Below are 19,802 nucleotides of genomic sequence, written 5' to 3' on the forward strand. Positions count from 1 at the left end.
AGGCTAATGCTAACACAACTGCCAACATTTAAACAGAAAACAATGCAGCCATTATAATAGTATGCCAAAATTAAAATTCATTTTTATTACGATTCTTTTCCACTTAAAAGTCTTGAAGCAGCACAAAACCAAAACATAGAAACATGACACACACAGTTTAGTCTTTTTAAACCATGAAAACTATAACTTAATCAGAATATTTTATTCACACCATAAACATACGGAACAGGAAGGGAACAGAGTCGTTTGGTGACTCAACCTGGGAATAAAACTCTTGTAAACACATTATTAATCTTCTCATGAAGGAGGTGAACCAGCATTTGGACTCTCAGCCCTGAACAGAGGATTAAACCATCGAAACACAGTTTAACTGGCAGTAGTCGGACTAAAGACACTGAATTAGAAAGAGCAGGAACATCTGAACTTTCAGGTATCTCTGGACACAGACTGGTGTGAGGACAGATTTCTGCTGTGTTCGTTCGTGTCTGGGTGTAAATAAAGTTGAATTTTATTTGTGTGTTCCAGCTCATAAAAGACGCTGAAGACTTTAGAGTCATAGCTGAACCCACAACGTGACAAACGGTGATTTACATGAAGCGCATTTCTGGGTTCAGACCACAAGTTCAAACCAGTGCAAAAACACGCGTGTTCTCCAGTGAAGCTTTACAGTGTTAGAATGTTAGCCGACCTGCGTCTCTTCAGCTTCTGGTCGGTTTGGTTTAGGAAGTGTGCAAAAATATCAGATTATTAGTGGTGGTTCAGCTTGTCCAGTTTCTTCACATGAGACTGCAGAGGTCAGATAACCTTTAATGACAGAGATGTTATTAACTTCATGGCTCTGAGGAAGTCGTTAGCTCCGGCTACATGAAGCCCTGCTGTCCGTCCGTCCGTCTTCTTCATGGTGAATCAAAGACTCCACATCTTCTGGAGCTGTAGCTGACTCTGGTATAAATCCACCCGTCCTCAGTCCAGCTTGTCAGGCCCCCAGCTGTCGTCCAGAGGGGCCCAGTGGAACTCGTAGCCCCGGGACAGCACCAGGCTCTCCAGGTCTTTGTCCTCGGCCTTCTCCTTCAGCCTCTGCTCCTCCAGGACGGACACCAGCATGTCTCGCTTCTCCACCGTCCTCATGATCTCCGACAGGATCTCCTGCTCCTCCTGCAGCTCCGAGGCGCTTTTCTTCGTATCTGAAATGACACGAAAAAGGGCAAGAAGATGCAGATTGGAAAGAAATATTAGAGCACCACGAGCACCGTGACTTTCTGGTTGGAATGAATGCTGATTTGCAGATTTAGTTAGCAGTGGTTCTCTCGCAGTTAGTTAAAGATGCCCGTCTTCTCCTTTTAAATTCATACCTTAAAGATTGACTAACAGTTGAAGTTGTTAGCTAAAAGTATAGTTAACAGTTTGTTGTTAGCTGAAAGTTTAGCGAAAAGTTGAAACTGTCAGCTAAAAGTATGACTAATTAGAATTTTTTTAACTAAAAGTATCACCAACAGTAGAAACTATCAGGTAAAAGAAACGGTAATAGTATAAATTGTTAGCTAAAAGTATGGCTAACATTTGGTTGTTCACTGAAAGTATAGCAAACGGTTGTTACTTAAAATTATAGCTAAACTTGAAATTATTAGCTAAAAGTTGCAACTGTCAGCTGAAAGTATGGATAACTCGTGATTTTTTTTTAGCTAAAAGTATCCCCAACAGTAGAAACTATCAGCTAAAAGAAATGGTAACAGTAGAAATTGTTAGCTAAAAGTATGGCTAACAGTTGAACACTTAAAGTAGCATAAAAATAAAGGAAAGACTTTGTTTGCTACATACAGATAAACAGAATTTTTTTGCCAAAAGTATAGCTTGCAGCTGAAATTGTCAGATAATAGTATGGCTAACAGCTAAAATTGTTGCTAAAAGTATAGTTAGCAGTTGAAATTGTCAGATAAAAGCATAGCTAAGAGTTGGTTGTTAGCTGAAAGTGGCTAACAGTTGAAATTGTTAGCTTAAAATGCTTAATGTTTTGAATTATTAGGTTAAAGAATGGCTAACAGTTGAAGTTGTTAGCTAAAAGTATAGCTAACATTTGGCTGTTAGCTGAAATTATAGCTAACATTTGGTTGTTAGCTGAAAGTGGTTAACAGTTGAAATTGCTAGCTTAAAATGCTTAATGTTTAAAATTCTTAGCTTAAAGAATGCTGTGCGATGGTACGTTGGTGCTCCAGAGTGCTAGCTGTCTGGTCATAGCATGACGATTATACACGAGTATTTTAGCCACAACAACACGATCATCCACCCTAACGGTTCTACTGTCTGGATTTAGTTCCCTGCAAGTTGTTCTTTATCCTTAAAATGAAATTCAAGTGAAAAGTGGCATCATGTGAACAGAACTGGACTTCTAGGGAGCGCTGAGTGCTGCAGGAGCACCGGGAGCAGAGTATCAATGCACCAAGACGTCAATGGCAGCAGAACTGAAGTCAGTTTTTGATTTTTGTTGGAGCATTCTTGTAACTTTGGATCAACCCTTTTAGTCCTTGTACACAAAACTGAGCCAGACATGAAAGTTCAGGTTTACAGGCTGCACAAACACATAAAAAAACAAAACAAAACGTAAAGCTGTGATATGCAAAGTAATCAGCAAAAAGACAACCGTTTCAGATTCACCACCACCTTCTATGAAAACTCTTTTATGTGATGTCAAAATATCGACGTTTTCATCTCAACTGCTGCATTTATGAATCATAAAACAAATAAAACCACACTTTAATGTGTCAAACAGTCACTAACCAGAAATATTTTGCATAAATATACTAAAAAACTCAACCTGAAGCTTGTTTTTCAGTCCTTACCCTCCTCGGCCATCCTCCGTCGCAGGTCTCGCTGCAGTCGACTCTGAGTGTCCTCCAGTTCCAGTTCCTGAGCACTGGATATGAATATTACAAAACATATCAGCAAGATTTCTTTCTTTTTAATCTACAGTTTCATTTATCAGACGCTTTTATCCAAAGAGACGTACATCTGAGAGTAGAAACGACACAAACAAGGATCTAATCAGGAGAAAACAACCTGGAAAAGAAAAATAAAACAAGTTCTAGTGTGATAACAGGACCGTGGAGTCTACAGGAAATACAGACATAGTAGGATTTTCTATTTATTTATTGCAGTCCATCAAGTGTAAAAGTGTTCAGTGAAGAGCTGATTTTAGTCTTTTCTTAACCCTCCTGTTGTCCTCATAAACGGCACCAAAAAATATTGTTTCCTTGTCTGAAAAAAATACAAAAATTCAGCACAAAATTCCCCTAAATTTCTGAAAATTTGCTAAACCTTCAGGAAGAAAATTCCAATAATTCCTTAAAAGTTTCCCTTAAAAGTTTTATTTGAAAAAAATCTCCCAAATTTGGCAAGAAAATTCTTGTAAATATTTTCAAAAAATGAGTAAAAATCTTCCAAAAAAATCCTAAAAATATCTAGTGATTCCATATATATCACTACAACTTCAAATATGTTCTTAAGAAACATTTTTAACATTTCTTTTTTTCCACCAAAAAATGTTCAAAAATTTCCAAAAAAATGTTGAAATTGTGGACATCAGAAGTTTCACTGTGAAAATTAATTTTTTCCCACATTTTCAAACTTTAAAACGGGTTAATTTTGACCCGCAGGACGACACGAGGGTTAAAGACTGAGATGGACTCTGTAGTTTGGTAACTCGTTCCACCATCAGGAACCACAGAGGAGAAGAGTCTAGCTATGGAGCTGGCTGTTCATCTTACAAGATCATGAGTTCGGACTCATATCGAGCCAGCCTGTTCTTCTCCAGGACCAGTTTAAACCAGGACTGGTAGAGCTGGGCCTCATCGCCGTCCGTCTGAGCTGCTTCTGGAAGGAAAGAAGGAACAAACGAGGTTTGGTAGATACTGGAAAGAGAAATAAATGAATCCAGCAGGATTGAAATATACAACAGTACGGAGAAGAAAGAAGAAATATTTGGGGGATCTCGACTCACATTGGAATTCTGTTCCTACGGTGCGACGTAACGCGATTTTTGCTGTAAGTCGAAGCTTCGTCAGCATTTCGTCCTGTTCTGAGCCTTTTATTATATCTAATTTCATCTCCATGGAGACGGCTTTCCTTTTCTTCGAAGCATCACAAGAGTCTGACTAATGCCTGGGAGTCATAATGAAGGGCAAAAAATTTCCAAAAACACAACACAAACAAAGAAAGCGAATGTAGCACAATCTTTGTGGCGAACAACCAAAGAATGTAAACAGAGCCGTCTTCCAGCGCTGCTTGACGACGTATTCATCCACTCTGCTCAGCAACTAGTTCCCACATGAAATTTGTTTTAACGTCATAAATGGTTTAAGACGGAATGATGGAACCAGACTTTCTTAATAAATTTCTGACGACGTAGGTGGAGGACGTCGTAAACCGAGGACCTGCTGTACTGGAAAGAAATAAATGAATCTAGCAGGCTTGAAATGTACAACACCAGGGAGAAAAGGGAAGAAATATCTCTGAGTTTTATATCTATTATTGAAAAGCACTCAGAGAGTGCAGTACTCCTCCAAGGCTGCTAAGTCGTTTCATTTCCAACAGCTGAAATCTTGAAAAAATTCATGTCAGAAATCACAGCACCATAGAAAGTGTCCATTTAATATAGATGAACCCACAAACTAAATGAGCTTCACTGAGCACAGGTGTGTGTTATGCATGTGTACGTTATGTACGGATACCAAATCATGTGACCTAAATACAGGAGGTCTTCGGTTTACAACGTACGGCGTTTCGACGTTACATTGGAACTGTTTATATGGAACTAGCTGGCGAGTGGAGCGGATGAATACGTGCCGTGAAAAGACGGCTTTGTTTCTGTTCTCTGGTTTACGCCACCTTGGATTGTGCTACATTCAATAACTGTATGCCCTTTATTATGGCTCCTTTATTATGGCTCCCAGCATAAGTCAGACTCTTCTGATGGCAGTCTTCAAGGAAAAAGACAGATAGATAGATAGATTATAGATAGACAGATAGATAGATAGATTATAGATAGATAGATAGATAGATAGATAGATAGATAGATAGATAGATAGATAGATAGATAGATAGATAGATAGATAGATAGATAGATAGATAGATAGATAGATAGACCTTAGATAGATAGATAGATAGATAGATAGATAGATAGATAGATAGACCTTAGATAGATAGATAGATAGATAGATAGATAGACTTTAGATAGATAGATAGATAGATAGACCTTAGATAGATAGATAGATAGATAGATAGATAGATAGATAGACAGGTAGATAGATAGATAGACTATAGATAGATAGATAGACTATATATAGATAGATAGATCGATAGATAGACAGATACTTTATTAATCCCGATTTATAAATCCTTGTTATCATGATGCACGCAATGGCTTTGTTTACATTTTTGCCTGAGTTCCGACTTACGGCGAAAAACGACTTAGGTCGCACCATAGCAACGGGACTCCAATGTAAGTCGAGGACTTATGCAGTGACTTAACGCGGCGGGAATTGATGGGACTCAGAAACACCCCCACAATTTAATCAATTGTTCCTTGTATCATTTCTGATGGATAAGTCCTGATAAGTCCTCAGCAGTGGATTTGTAGTAGGATCACAATCACGTGATCGTCAGCAGGCAGCTGACGTAGTGTTCACTTGTTGTCATGGTTACCGTGACGCCGTGCCGCTATCTGGCAATGATACAGAAAGCTTTAACCAATCTGTGGATCCAGTCTGTAAGCCGCATCACTGCCAGAATCTAATCACTTGTGGTACGTGTTCACTAGGGCTGGACCTGAATATCCCAATATTCGGTCATTGTGGTGGTATCCCAATATTATGAGATCTGAATACTCAGGTACCACCCACCTCTGCATCACGCGGACCTACCAACTCTGACGTCATGCTCCACTTCACCCGTGTTATTAAACAGAAGATAACAGCCGAAGACGGAGATATCCATGCTAATGCTAATGCTGTCGGACTCCGATGAGGAACACCCTGAGAAGCAAGATCAAAGTTGTGGAAAATGTGCTTCACCCAACCCCACCAACGCCGCCAACGCCGCTATGCCGAATATTCAGATATTCATCATTAATCGCGCCTGAATATCCGCAGCCCAGAAATTACTATTCGGACCATCCCTAGTGTTCACAGGATCCGTTTTCTCACATCGAAACGTGCTGCATCTGAAAATCGCCCGCTTGGTGGGCGGCCACTAGTGGGCTACTAGGAGGTCACATGACAGCCCTTCAGACCTTCAGTCAAGTATTTCTGAAAACATTTGAGGTGAGAAATAATCTGCTGAATCTGTCCTGGTTGTAGTTCAACGATGACTAGTTGAGACGCTTGACGAAAGTTCGTCAAACGTCTAAACTAGCCATCGAACTAAAACGAGGCACAGCTTATTTCTCACATCAAATGCTTTCAGAAACACTTGACTGAAGCTCTAGTGCTGTCATGTGATCTAGTGGCCCACTAGTGACCCGTAGAAGTTGAGCCTACTTTATGCAAATGAGCTCTGGGTAGACGCATCAGATCTCAGCTGGAAACGTGCCACAACAGAACCAGCATGCAGAACGGGATGCGTGAAACTGACGGATCCTGTGGACATGGATCATTAGTCCTGGTGTCATTTCTGACCTTCCCTGAAAATTTCATCCAAATCCGTTAGTCCGTCTTTGAGTAACGTTGCTGACAGACAGACAGACAGACGCCGATGGTCACATAACGTCTTGGCGGAGTTCTGAATTCAACACGGAGAAGAAAGAAGAAATATTTCAGAGTTTTAAAGGAATTATGTAAAAGCCTCTGTGGATGTGGAATCAGACTCCACACATGGAGGTTGTGTTGTCTGCTTTGAGTCCGACACAAACAACGATCGGTCGTAAAAACACAAAGCAACAATGAGGCCTCGGCATCTATTGTGAGTGCAGCCATTAACTGCATGTAGAGGCTTTTAACCAGAGCGCCGTCACAAGGCAAAGCTCTCCTCTAAGTGGTGTGAGGTGCAATTAAACCCGATGAGAGGCAGAACGAACGAGGCTTTCACTGAGGAATGCCATTGAGCGGAGGTGTTACGGTTCAGACGGCCGCTCTGCCACGTCTCGCCGAGGTCTTTGTCAATCTTTAAGTACCAGCTTCTCCTCTCAGGATCTTTTCTATGGTCACTCCTCGCTCCTCCACGTCCTTCTGCTTCTCGCCGACTTCTTCCAGCTGCCTCTGGATCACCTGGAATCAAACACAAGCTTTGAATTTCCTGCCTCTGCCGACGAATCCAGACTGATTGTGGTGAGTTTCCATCTGTGAAGCGTGTCCTTGTTGTTCCGGGTAATTTAGTGAACACTTTATGGCAGAAAGTAGAAAGTGGAGACCAGAATTATTCAGAGGGTCAGCGACGGAAATAGAAGGAAATGTAATTCTTTAATGCTGTGAGCAGTGAATGTAATATTTCATTTACCATCATTATAAACGGGGTTATTGAAGGAATCTCAGGGGCAAACATCCATAGAAACTCTGTGTAGGAGCAGATTATAGTACAACTAAAGGCTACAATCATATATTTATTTAACAGCTTCACCTTCAGCTACTTTCTGCAGAAGGTCTCCGTGTTAACCAACTTATTTGTGCGTTCTTGTTTTCTATTATTTGTGTATATTTCTGTCTTTTCTTCTTTTATGCTGCGCTGACAGAAAACAGCTTTTCATGAGAAGAATGACGAATAAACAAATCTCCAACCTTGAAATGTGCTCTTCCACTTTCTTGCTAAGAGCTGAACAGAAAAGCAAAATGTTTCAGCAGGTTTGTGGTTAAAAAGACTTTAGTTTGATGAAAAAAAATATAGTATAAAATAAAAGAAACACTGACAATGACGAGAAGTTTGCTGCTACTAGCAAACATGCAGTGGAAAAAATGCTCCTCTCAAAACGAGAAAAAAAAAAACTTATCTCAAGGAACTTTTACCTTGAAGTAAATGAAAAAAATCTACCAATAGAACAAGTGAAAAATGACTTGGTAAGATTTCTTGAAATAGGATATGATATTTACAATCTTGAGATTTCTAAATTAGCTGGGAAAACTTATTTGAAGCTATATTTTACCAGGATTGTCAAGCTTAGGTGTCTTAAATTAAGCCACATATGCTAAAAAAAAATAGCAGTTTTTCACTCAAAAATAGATTTTTTCTTTCATATAACCTCCTAATTTGAGATGTATTAACCCTCCTGTTGTCTTCATTTACGGGCACCAAAAAACATTGTTTCCTTGTCTGAAAAAAATCCAAAAATTCAGCAAAAAAATCCCCAAATTTCTGAAAATTTGCAAAACCTTCAGGAAGAAAATTACAATAATTCCTTCAAAGTTTCCCTTAAAAGTTTTATTTGAAAAAAAATCCCCAAATTTGGCAAGAAAATTCTTGTAAATATTTTCAAAAATGAGTAAAAATCTTCCAAAAAATCCTAAAAATATCTAAAGTGATTCCATATATATCAGTAAAACTTCTAATATTTTCTTAAGAACATTCACATAAAAATCAACCAAAATCTAGTGAAATCCGCTGGATTTTGGTTGATTTTTATGTGAATGGAATTTTTTTGGAAGATTTTTAGTCATTTAGTCAAGAATTTTCTTGCAAAATTTGGAGATTTTTTTAAAAAATAAAACTTTTAAGGGAAACTTCTAAGGAATTATTGTAATTTTCTTCCTGAAGGTTTTGCAAATTTTCAGAAATTTGGGGGATTTTTTTGCTGAATTTTTGGATTTTTTTCAGGCAAGGAAACAATATTTTTTGGTGCCTGTAAATGAAGACAGCAGGAGGGTTAATACATCTCAAACTAGGAGGTTATATGAAAGCAAAAATCTATTTCTGAGTGAAAAAATGCTTTTTTTAGCATGTCTGGCTTATTTTAAGACACCTAAGCTTGACAATCCTGGTAAAATATAGCTTAAAATAAGTTTTCCCAGCTAATTTTAAGATCTCAGTATTCTAAATATCATATCTTATTTCAAGAAATCTGACCAAGCCATTTTTCACTTATTCTACTGGCAGATTTTTTCACTTACTTCAAGGTGAAAGTTCCTTGAAATAACTTTTTTTCTTGTTTTGAGTGGAGCATTTTTTTCCAGTGCATGTTTTCAGTGTCGTCAGTCTGATGGATTCTATTTCTCCAAACACTGAACATCTTTCAGTCTGAGGAAGCAGCAAACTTTTAGACTTTAAAAGCATCAGCTCAGCGTTCAAAATGTAAAATATGGCAGCAAAAAGCTCTTCAGTCAGACGGATATGAGCAGTGTTCATGTCAGACTGAAACATTTCTATTAGGAAGTGTGTGAATGTGAAGGAAATGAGAACCTGAGCTCTGTGGAGCCTCTTCAGCTGCTCTCGTTTGGCCTGCTGGACCACCGTCTTCTCCTGCTTCTTCCTCAGCTTCTCTGGACACAGCTGGAACAACGAGGACAGAACGATTCAGAAAACATTTTAAAAACGCTGCATTCGACATTCAGAAACTGTCTGAACAAACCTTCTGATTGGACGTCTGCATTTCATCCTCATCATCGTCACTTGAGGACGGTTCCTCCAGGTTCTGCTGACTGGACGCTACGTACGTGGAAATAAAAAGTGACAACAGCCCAGAAAGTTAAAAAAAATGGTTGCTTTCATGTGTAACTTGTAACTGAATTGTTCAATCGCATTAAAACAACATTAAACCCCTGACAGAAGCCATTTTATAGCTTCTTTCTGGCTTCCCCCTCATCCCCACCCTCACCCCAACCGGTCGAGGCAGACGTCCACCTTCCCTGAGCCTGGTTCTGTCAGAGTTTTGTGTTTTTCTCCATATTTTAGAGATGACAAACAGTGGTGGGAAAAAGTTTTTGGACACCCTTAAAATTTTACACAATCTGAAATACGATCATGAAATATTTGTGGAAAAGTCTTTTTTGTGTTTCTAAAGGTGCGGCTGCATTAGACAGACACAAACAAATACTAATGATACTTTTTTGTTTATTGTTTACTAGAAAAACTAACAAAACTAAATTCTTGACAGTTTCAATATGTCAGTTCTCAACATTTTCGGTATCAAAGTCAACAAATAACAGAGAATGTGCTCAAAAGTGAACATAAATAAACCATCACATCATCAGATTAATATTTAGTAGTAGAGCTCTAATCCTGGATGGATGTTCTCCACCAGCCTTTCACTCTGCTGAGGGACCATCTGGTCCCATTCTTCTTGAATTACTGCTTTTAATTCTTCTAAATTCTTTGGTTTACACTTTGAAACAGACCTTTTGATGATCCACCACACATCTTCTATGGGGCTCATGTCTGGGGATGGAGCTGGTCCTTCTACTGAGCTCCTGTAGCCAAGTTCTGCTGGTCCTGGATGTGTTCAAGGGGCATTAAATGGGGCACTAAAGGGGGCTTTAACCCTCGTGTCATTCTGCAGGTCATAATTGACCTGGTTTAAAGTTTGAAAACGTGAAAAAAAAATATATTTTCACAGTGAAGCTTCTGATGTCCACATTTTCAACATTTTGGGGAAATCTTTGAACATTTTTTGGTGGAACAAAAGAAATGTTAGAAATGTTTCTTAAGAACATTCACAAAAAAATCAACCAAAATCCAGCAAATTTCACTGGATTTTGGTTGATTTTTATGTAAATGTTCTTAAAGAAAATATTAGAAGTTTTACTGATATATATGGAATCACTTTAGATATTTTTAAGATTTTTTTTGAAGATTTTTACTCATTTTGTTAAAATATTTACAAGAATTTCTTGCCAAATTTGGGGGATTTAAAAAAAAAAAAACTTTTAAGGGAAACTTTTAAGGAATTATTGAAATTTTCTTCCTGAAGGTTTTGCAAATTTTCTGAAATTTGGGGTATTTTTGTGCTGATTTTTTGTATTTTTTTCAGACAAGGAAACAATATTTTTGGTGCCTGTAAATGAGGACAACAGGAAGGTTAAATATATTTCTATAAAGCTATAAGTGAGTTGATTAGATGTTATTTCATCACCAGTATGTTCCAGATCTGAGCTTGAATAAAGTGAATCTACACTTTTTTAGGGACTAATTGATGAGAACGCTCTGTTCTAGTTCCAGAAGGTTTTGGTTTCCATGCAGTGAAGTTCTCTGGAAACACCGTCTGGTTCTAAATGGTGAGAGATGGACTAAACGACATCACTGAGGCTCTAAAAGGACACATGTATGAAACGCTGACGTTCTGTTAATGCATCAGTGACTCATCGTTGCAGCCTTTTTCCTCTGGAGCTTCTGTTTAGTCACATCTGATTCAGTCTTGTGATGGTCGGTAACAGACTCACGGAGGTTCTTATGACTGATGGGAAAATAAAAAAAGACTCTAGTGGTGAAATCCGACAGATGGAATCCAGTTTTAAGGAATCTTTATGGATGTTTCAACCACAAGAACCAAACCTGTAGAACCTCTTTCAGGAAAAATTATTAAATTAACTTTTGATTACGTTAATTTACAGAAATTAAAGCAAAAGGTTATCATATTTTTTGTCTGTTATTTTAAACTATATTATTTTATTTATTTCATGGTCATATTTTTCTGTTTGTGAATGATGAGGACTTTTTCTTCATTTTATTTCTGAAAATTATATTCTGTTGTCATTTTATTCTGGCTGAAAATGATTTTTTTAAAATTTTAATCTATTTTACCTTTTATCATCTTTTTTCTATGACTGATGATTTTTTTAAAAATTTTATTTGATTATCATATGTTTTACTATTTTTTATTTATTTTATGGTCATATTTTTTTGTTTGTGAATGATGATTCTATTATCTTAATTTTTTTTATTATATTCTGTGGTAATATTATTTTATTGATGATAATTTTTAAATTTTAATCTATTTTATTTAATTTTATTATTTTTTTGTCTATGACTGATGATTATTTTGATTTTATTTTCAATGTTTTATTTTATCACCTTATTTTTTGTCTGTTATTTTATACTATCTTATTTTATTTATTTTATGGTCATATTTTTTTCTTTCTGAATGATGATGACTTCGGTATCTTTATATATATATATATATATATATATATATATATATATATATATTTATATATATATATATATATATATATATATATATATATATATATTATATTCTATAGTCATATTACTTTGTTCTGACTGATGATCTTTTTTATTTTAATCTATTTTTTGTTTTTTATTTGTCATTTTTGTCTATGACTGATGATAATTATTTCATTTTATTTTATTTTATTTCAGTTTTATTTTATCGTCATATTTTTGTCTGTAATTTTATTTTATTTATTTTATGGTCATTTTTTTCTTTGTGAATGATTATGACTTTATCATTTTAATATATATGTTTTATTATATTCTATGGTCATATTAAATTATTCTGACTGATGATGATTTTTTAATTTTAATCTATTTTGTTTATTTTTAATTGTCTTTTTTGTCTGCTGGATAATAACGGACAACAAAGATTATTTTAAACCTTGAAGCTGTTGGATTCTACACTGTAATGGAATTAATATTTGATTGTTTAAGGTTTTAAGGTAAAAATAAAATTAAGATCGACAATATTTTGCTGCTCTGACGCCCCCAAGTGTCCAAAAAGAGCATCTTTAAAGGATGTCCAGCTGAGATTCTTATAATATCATTATTATTGGCTGTCCAGACACTGACCTTTGTTCCTGAGCTTGGACAGGATGCTCCTGATCTCCGTCTGGACCTCGTGGTCCTTCCCATCACTGTCAGAAACCTCCCTCTTCCTCAGCCTCAGAGAGGAGAACAGGTTGACTCTCCGGCGAGGCAGTGAGTTCATGTCGTCGGAGAAAACTCCTCCAGAGTCTCTGCGACCCTTCAGGGAAACCTGCTGCAGCAGCGACGGCAGATCCCGACCAGAACCCCACGGATCGGCCGCCCAGCCGGACTTCTTCTGCTCCGGACCCAACAGGAAGCTGAAGGCTCCGTCAGACATCGGCCTCGGCCTCCTGGGTCCGTCACGTTTGGACCTCCTGGTTGAATGGAACACAAATCAGAGAGGAACTACACATCCACAGTGGCTTCAATCTGATGTTTAAATAAAGTTTTAAATAACGTTCACAACACCAACATGGCGACTGCAGCCGTGGAGCTGTGCTGCGTCACGCTGAACGTCCTCCTGAAGGCGTTGGCGATAACCTGGAAGGCCGAAGGAGATGAGCTTCCAGACGTTCCTCCGTTCTGGACCGAGTCGGTTTGAGGTTTATCAGCTTCTGTTGGTTCCTGATTAAACATCAGAGACGGAAGAAACGTGGAAATAATTCAACTTTTCTGTCTCAGAGGAACAAAAAAAAAGAAAAACAACCCTCAAACACAGACTGACGAGTCGTTTCTTAGAAAACCAACCAAGACCGAACAAACTTCAACCAGAACCTCCACAGAACATCTGGTTCTTCATCTAGGTATCAGAGTTCTACCTTCAGACTGAGAATATTTCCAGAGTTCCAGATCCTTGAAGTCCATAGAGGAGAACGTCTCCCAAAGAACGTTCTAGAGTAGACTCTACTCTACTCTAGAACTTTCATCAAGTGGTAAGTATACTCTAGAAGTGTCATCAAGAGGTAGGTTTACTCTTGAACGTCCCCTGGAGAAAGTTCTAGAGTAGACCTACCGACAACTAGGTCTACTCTAGAACTTTCACCAGTTGTTGGTATGTCTACTCTAGAACTTTCTCCAGGGGACGTTCTCCTTTCCTGCTTCCAGTCTTTAAGTTTAGTCTCACTTAGAACATTCCAGGTCCTTGAAGTCCATAGAGCAGAACGTCCCCTGGAGAAAGTTTTAGAGTAGACCTACCAACAGACGTACTGAGTAGACCTACCAAAAGTTCTAGGTATATTCTAGAACTTTTTAAAGTATACCTAGAACTTTTTTAAGAGACTCTAGAAAAGTTAAAAAGAAAACATGTTCTGCAAATCTTCAGTCAGTTTGGATCCTTTTTGTGTGAATTCTGACTCATTTTGGACAATTTTCTTGTCTTTTTCAACAAGTTTTATGTCAACTTGAAACTTTTCTTGTCTTTGAGATCATATTGGACAAATTTCATGTCACTCTGGACTCATTTTCTGGAATTATGGATCTTTTTCAAGTCACTGTGGACAATTTTTGAGTCATTTTGACCCATTTTCAGGATGACAGACACATCTGAGTTCTGGTAAAAACTGACACCAGATCAGTTTTACATCCATCCAGGTGTCTCAGTCTGAAGATAATCCAGATTTGACCAATTTTGGACAATTCTCAAGTCAATTTGGACAAAATTTCAGGTCCTTTTGAACAATACTGAGTCATGTTGGAAAGTTTTTGTAATTTTTTGGGACACATTTTAAGGCAATTTAGTGTAATTTTGGACATCTTTTGTCATTTTGAACAGTTTTTGAGTTATTTTTGACTGTTCTGATTTTCAGATTTTGAATTTGGGACAGTTTTGGACTTTTGGTGATAATTTTGCATCTTTCAGTGGATATTTTGTCTCTTTTTGTGGTTATTTTGTGTTTCTTTGTGGTAATTTTGGCCCCTTTTTGGCGATTTGGTCTCTTTTTGTGGTTAATTTGTCTGTTTTTGTGGTAATTTTCCTTTTTTAGTTATTTTAGTTGTCGTTTTTCCTCCTAAATGTCATGTGTCTATCTGCTGGACTGATGAAGTTCTGAGGCTCAGAAATGATGGAAAAAGTCCATTAAAAAGTGATAAATCTGGATCCACCTCTACAGAACTCTGGAAATATTCCCAGTATGAAGGTAGAACTCTGATCATGATAGAGTTACTGGAGATGAAGAACCAGATGTTCTGAGGAGGTTCTAGTTGATCTTTTATCGCTATTCTTTGGAATAAAACAGGTTTTGTTGCTATAATCAGTGGATACATTTTCCACCTGCTCTTTGTCCTGCTGTGTTTTATTTAAAGCTTCTTCTGGTTTCTGAGGACCTTCCCAGGTCAGAAGCTTCTCTTTGTCAGACGTCGATAAAACCAGGAGCTTCTTTGGGGTCGATGAAACTGGGCAATCCTCAGTTTTCTCTGTTTGATCTGAAGGATTCTGGGTTTCTGTTGATGTCTTGACGTCGCTGCTCTAAAAAAACAGAATCAGAGGAGAGAGAAGTCTACCTCCTGTACGTAGAGGAGTGTAGAATCAGTTTAGAATAGGTTAGAGGTGACGTACGGTTTGTTTTTCTGATGAAGTGATGTCCTCAAAGTCAGAGTCGGCTTCAGGAACAGTTTCTGGACCTTCTTCGTTCAGCAGGACGCTTCTCTGGAAATGTTTCAGGAACATCAGAGGGAACGCTGCAACAGGAGAAAACACCGAAACACGTTTATCTGCATGAATGAAGCTAAAGATGTCGTGTTTCTGGTGGTGACTGCAGGCAGTGGAGGCAGTACTTCATCTGTCAGTCAGAGGAACTATGAAAATGTCCCCACCAAAAAAAAAAAAAACAAACAGAAAGAAAAAAGTTGAGCAACAGCGACCTCCAGTGTTCAACATGTAGCATGACAACAGTTCTAACTGCAGCTATTAAGACACTGTGTCGTACCGAAGAGGAAACAGGTTTAGAGGCTTTAAATTCATTCTGCAGCAGTGAAAGAAGTATTATTTCTATAAGAAAGTGTAAAAATACTCCATTACAAGTAAAAGTCAATTTTAATTAAGTAACAGTACATGAGTATGAGTATTAAAAATGCTGTTAATTACAGTAAAACTCCCTCTGACTGGTAAATACTGAGATCCGCTGCCTGTGAAGCTACTTTATATACGCAGTTTTACATATTTGTTTTAATATTTGTGGGATATTTTAAAAGTCTATTTTTTTTACATGTATTATCTTTGGATATGTTTCAGTCTTTTTCTGCAAAATTTTCAGACATTTTATGAGGGCATTTTATTTTTATATTATTATTATATTTTACAAATGTTTCATGACTGTTTTAAGATTTTTTTTGGTCAATTTTCTTATATCTTATTGTTTTTTCTATATAATTCTACATTTTATTTGATCTTTTCTGTATTTTTCTGCATATTTTTCACACATTTTTGAGACACTTAATGTTTTAATTTTTTTATAATTGCCTGGTATTTTATTGATATTTTTCTCACTTTTTCCAAAAAATTATTTTAGGAAATGTCAATAATATTGATTCAGTGTTTTTCTGCATATTTTTCAAACATTGAGACTCTTCATTGTTTGTTTTTATAGTTTTGGGGTATTTTATTGCAAATTTTCTCATTACTTTTAAAAAAAATAATAAATTTTAGGAAATAATATTTTTTCAGTGTTTTTCTACATATTTTTGCACATTTTATGAGGACAACTTATTTTTTGCACATTTTACAATGTTTTATGATAGTGTTTTAAGATTTCTTTTCCTCACTTTTCTTATATTATTTTTTTGATATTTTAATAGTATTTGGGTGTCATTCTACAGAATTCTACATTTTATGAATATCTTTTCTGTCTTTTTCTGCATATTTTTCACACATTTTTGAGATATGTCATAGTTTTATGGCACTTTTTTTGCCATTTTTCTCACTGGCTTTTTAAAAGTACATTTGAGGAAAAGTTTATAATATTCATTCAATCTTTTTCTGGCATGTTTTTGAGACATCGGTGTGTCAACAGCAGGTTAACGCTGCAGCTGCTGCAGTTTATATTCATTTTTATATTCAGGGACAGAAGAAAAATCTGAGGCTCCAAATGTGATTAATGGGAGAAGAAAGAAGAAAAAACAAAGTCTAATCTCAGATTTTTGCTGTGGTCTTGGATCTTTGGAACATAAAATAAAATCAAACACAAATTAAGCAAAGAAGCTCAACATAAAGACAGACAAAATCAAAAAGCTACTCACTCGCTCTGATCTTCCGTTTCCATCGATTATTGTGTTTGGTGTTCAGGTGATCTGCAGAGAAAAAGACGAACACAAGACTTCATTCTGGAGAAAAATGGCCAAATAATCTGTTAAAAATAGGAATTTCTATCACTAATAAGAAGCAATAGTTAGTAAGAATCAAAGCCAAGTTTATTTCTGTCAAGTGTTCTGTGGAAAAACTAATCAAATGTACAAAAACACCAGTGAGATTCTACTGTGACTCCATGAGGCTGGATTTAGGTTAATATCAACATGCTAACATTGCCCCCATTATTTTAGCATGCTAGCAATAGGTTCATTACACATACTACTGTTCAACAGTTTGGGGTCACTTACAAATGTCCTTATTGTAGAAAGAAAATCTTATTTTTTCAATGTAGATACCATTAAATGAATGATAAATCCAGTGTAGACATTGTTAATGTAGTAAATGACTATTGTAGCTGGAAACAGCTGATTTTTAATGGAATATCTCCATAGAGGTACAGAGGAACATTTCCAGCTACCATCACTCCTGTGTTCTAATGCTACATTGTGTTAGCTAATGGTGTTGAAAGGATCATTGATGATTAGAAAACCCTTGTGCAGTTATGTTAACACATGAATAAAAGTGGGAGTTTTCATGGAAAACATGGAATTGTTTGGGTGACCCCAAACTTTTGAACAGTAGTGTACAAAATCTAAAAGTTCGGAGTCTCCAACCACCAAAGGCTTCATTTTCTCCATTCTAGTGAATCTTTATACACCAATTTCTGTCTTTTTTGCATTAATTTATGATGGAAATGCCCTTATTTATGCAAAGGAAAACACAAAATTCAGGCATCATGTGAAAATTCCCAATACACGGTGTCCTCGAGCTACGGTGTTTAGTGGTTACGTCGCCATCTCCTGTAAATTTATTAAGAAAGTCTTGTTCCATCATTCTGATGTACGGCGTTGGTGAGCGGAGCAGACGTATACGCCAGATGAGGAAGACGGCTTTGCTTAAATTTGCCAGTTGTACGCCACGTTGGATTGTCTTACGTTCGTTTTCTTTCTTTTGTGTTGTTTTTTTGGAAAGTTTCTGCCCTTCATTATGACTCCCAAGTCTTAGTCAGACTCCTCTGATGGCAGTGTTTTTGAGCCCTAGATTATGATTTTATCACTGTGTTAGCGTAGTTGAGTGTGAAAATTGCGTTACGTTGCACCGTCGGAATGGAATTCCGCTGAAAGTTGGGGACCCCCTATATAATGGCGTATATGCGGATCTAACTGTGCTTTTCTCCAACAGATTCAGTGGATGTCTGAGCTCACAGTTCATGTTTATAATGTTAGGAGTAAAGGAATACCAAGTGCAGAAGATAAAAAACGTTGCATTGATCCTCATAGTGTAGAATCGAGTGCAGACTGTTGAGTCCAGAGAGGAGATAATAAAACCTGAGTTAAGTGTGGGAGAGCAGCTCTAACATATCAACCCTCGACTCCCCCACTTCACCGGGGGAGGAACTCCAACACAAACATGCTGCTGCTCCAAGTTCAGCCGGTTTAAGATCCTCCCTCTGGGAATATCATGTTTTCAAGCAATAACAGGAACGAAAATTCATTTGAGGAGCTTTGAAAGAAACAGGAGAACCCTCGGACCAGGTCTAACCTTTGGTATCGTCCTGGTTCTGACTCTTTGGCCCGTCTTGTGTTGCTGGTTTTGCTGCAGAAGAAGCATCGACAGCCTCCTCGGCCATCTCAGTATCCTCAGGAACTCTGCTGCGACCTTTACCAAGCTGCTCTGAGCGCCGGCTGGATGCCAATCCTGCAAATACAAACAGTGTGAAGCCATTAAATCTTAACTAGACTAGAATTCATGCTACTTCATGCTGCAGTAACATCAACTAGTTCATGCATCTCTACAGGACTTTAACTCCACAGCTACTCTACATTAACTCAGCTTCTGTAGGTCAAAATAAACTCAGCAGGAACTAACATTATAATACTATACATCCAAACAACTTCACTAGAAGGAAGTCTTTTTGGTTCTTGAAGATATTCCAGCTTCATCCAAGAGGTTTCCTCAGATTTAACTGACTGGTGAGGAGTTCCAACCCAATGCGGTCCAATGAAACCAGGAGTACACAGACCGATGTATAGGCTAAAGACTAAAGACCTGAAGAATGAAGGAGTCCTTTGAGACTCTTTTGGACAGTGAAGACTGATTGTTGAGGAGCGAAGGAAGCCATAATGGTTAAACTGGAACAGAGGAGAGGGTCTACAACACTACTGATCAGGTACTTATAATTCATTCCTGAGATCCCTCATCATGCAGTTTACCAGTGCTAACACCTTGTAGATTATTAGTTTTGACATTTCAGTTAGTCTGGTAAATTTGTATTATATATGATGATGTAGGGTCTTATCCTTGATGCTTAAAACAGTCAGTGAACTTCCAATATTAATATTATTGGAGGGTCTTAACCTTTATCTAAACTCTTACATTTGCAAGATAACTCTTATTTGTTACTGCACAGTACTTTGGCTCAACAGATGTTGTGCTTTGTAACAATGACTGACCTTCAATCATCCCTCCCCAGGCAGTATAACCACCACCAATGCTTTGAGTGATCCATCCTCAGGCAGTTCAACCACTAATACTTTGTAGGTTCTAGATCTAAACATGTAAGTTAGACAGGTTAATGAGTATTATATCCATTAATGTAGAGTCTAAACAAAAATATTTAAAGTACTTTGGTAAATTTACATAATAAACTATTCTTCTGAGATACAGTCATAGCACCAATCTTATTCCTCTTCTGGAAAGAACTTGGTCTTAAGTCATCCCTCCCAAGGCAGTTACACCAGCATTAACACCTCATAGGTTATTAACCTTCAGTTCAGTCCCACTT

General features: G+C 37.2%; 1 protein-coding gene across 5 annotated transcripts in view; it reads right to left on the minus strand.

Annotated features, from left to right (window-relative positions):
• Positions 1-57: 57 nt before the first annotated feature.
• Positions 58-19,802, minus strand: part of mical2b (microtubule associated monooxygenase, calponin and LIM domain containing 2b) — a 99,485-nt gene continuing 79,740 nt past the window's right edge. For 4 of the 5 annotated variants that reach the window (XM_055009352.1, XM_055009350.1, XM_055009348.1 and 1 more), the window contains 12 exons: positions 18,560-18,715; positions 16,909-16,959; positions 15,230-15,351; positions 14,945-15,139; positions 13,148-13,299; positions 12,718-13,049; positions 9,545-9,621; positions 9,376-9,465; positions 7,163-7,256; positions 3,762-3,867; positions 2,838-2,911; positions 58-1,184 (listed from right to left, as the gene is read on the minus strand). In XM_055009352.1, the coding sequence (XP_054865327.1) occupies positions 964-1,184; positions 2,838-2,911; positions 3,762-3,867; positions 7,163-7,256; positions 9,376-9,465; positions 9,545-9,621; positions 12,718-13,049; positions 13,148-13,299; positions 14,945-15,139; positions 15,230-15,351; positions 16,909-16,959; positions 18,560-18,715 (1,670 nt within the window). In that variant the 3' untranslated portion in view covers positions 58-963. Of the gene's footprint in view, positions 1,185-2,837; positions 2,912-3,004; positions 3,055-3,761; positions 3,868-7,162; positions 7,257-9,375; positions 9,466-9,544; positions 9,622-12,717; positions 13,050-13,147; positions 13,300-14,944; positions 15,140-15,229; positions 15,352-16,908; positions 16,960-18,559; positions 18,716-19,802 lie in introns of those variants that run through there. The other variant, XM_055009351.1, reaches the window with a different exon arrangement.

This window comes from Amphiprion ocellaris, chromosome 3 (assembly GCF_022539595.1).
Source record: "Amphiprion ocellaris isolate individual 3 ecotype Okinawa chromosome 3, ASM2253959v1, whole genome shotgun sequence".
NCBI classification, from domain to species: domain Eukaryota; kingdom Metazoa; phylum Chordata; class Actinopteri; family Pomacentridae; genus Amphiprion; species Amphiprion ocellaris.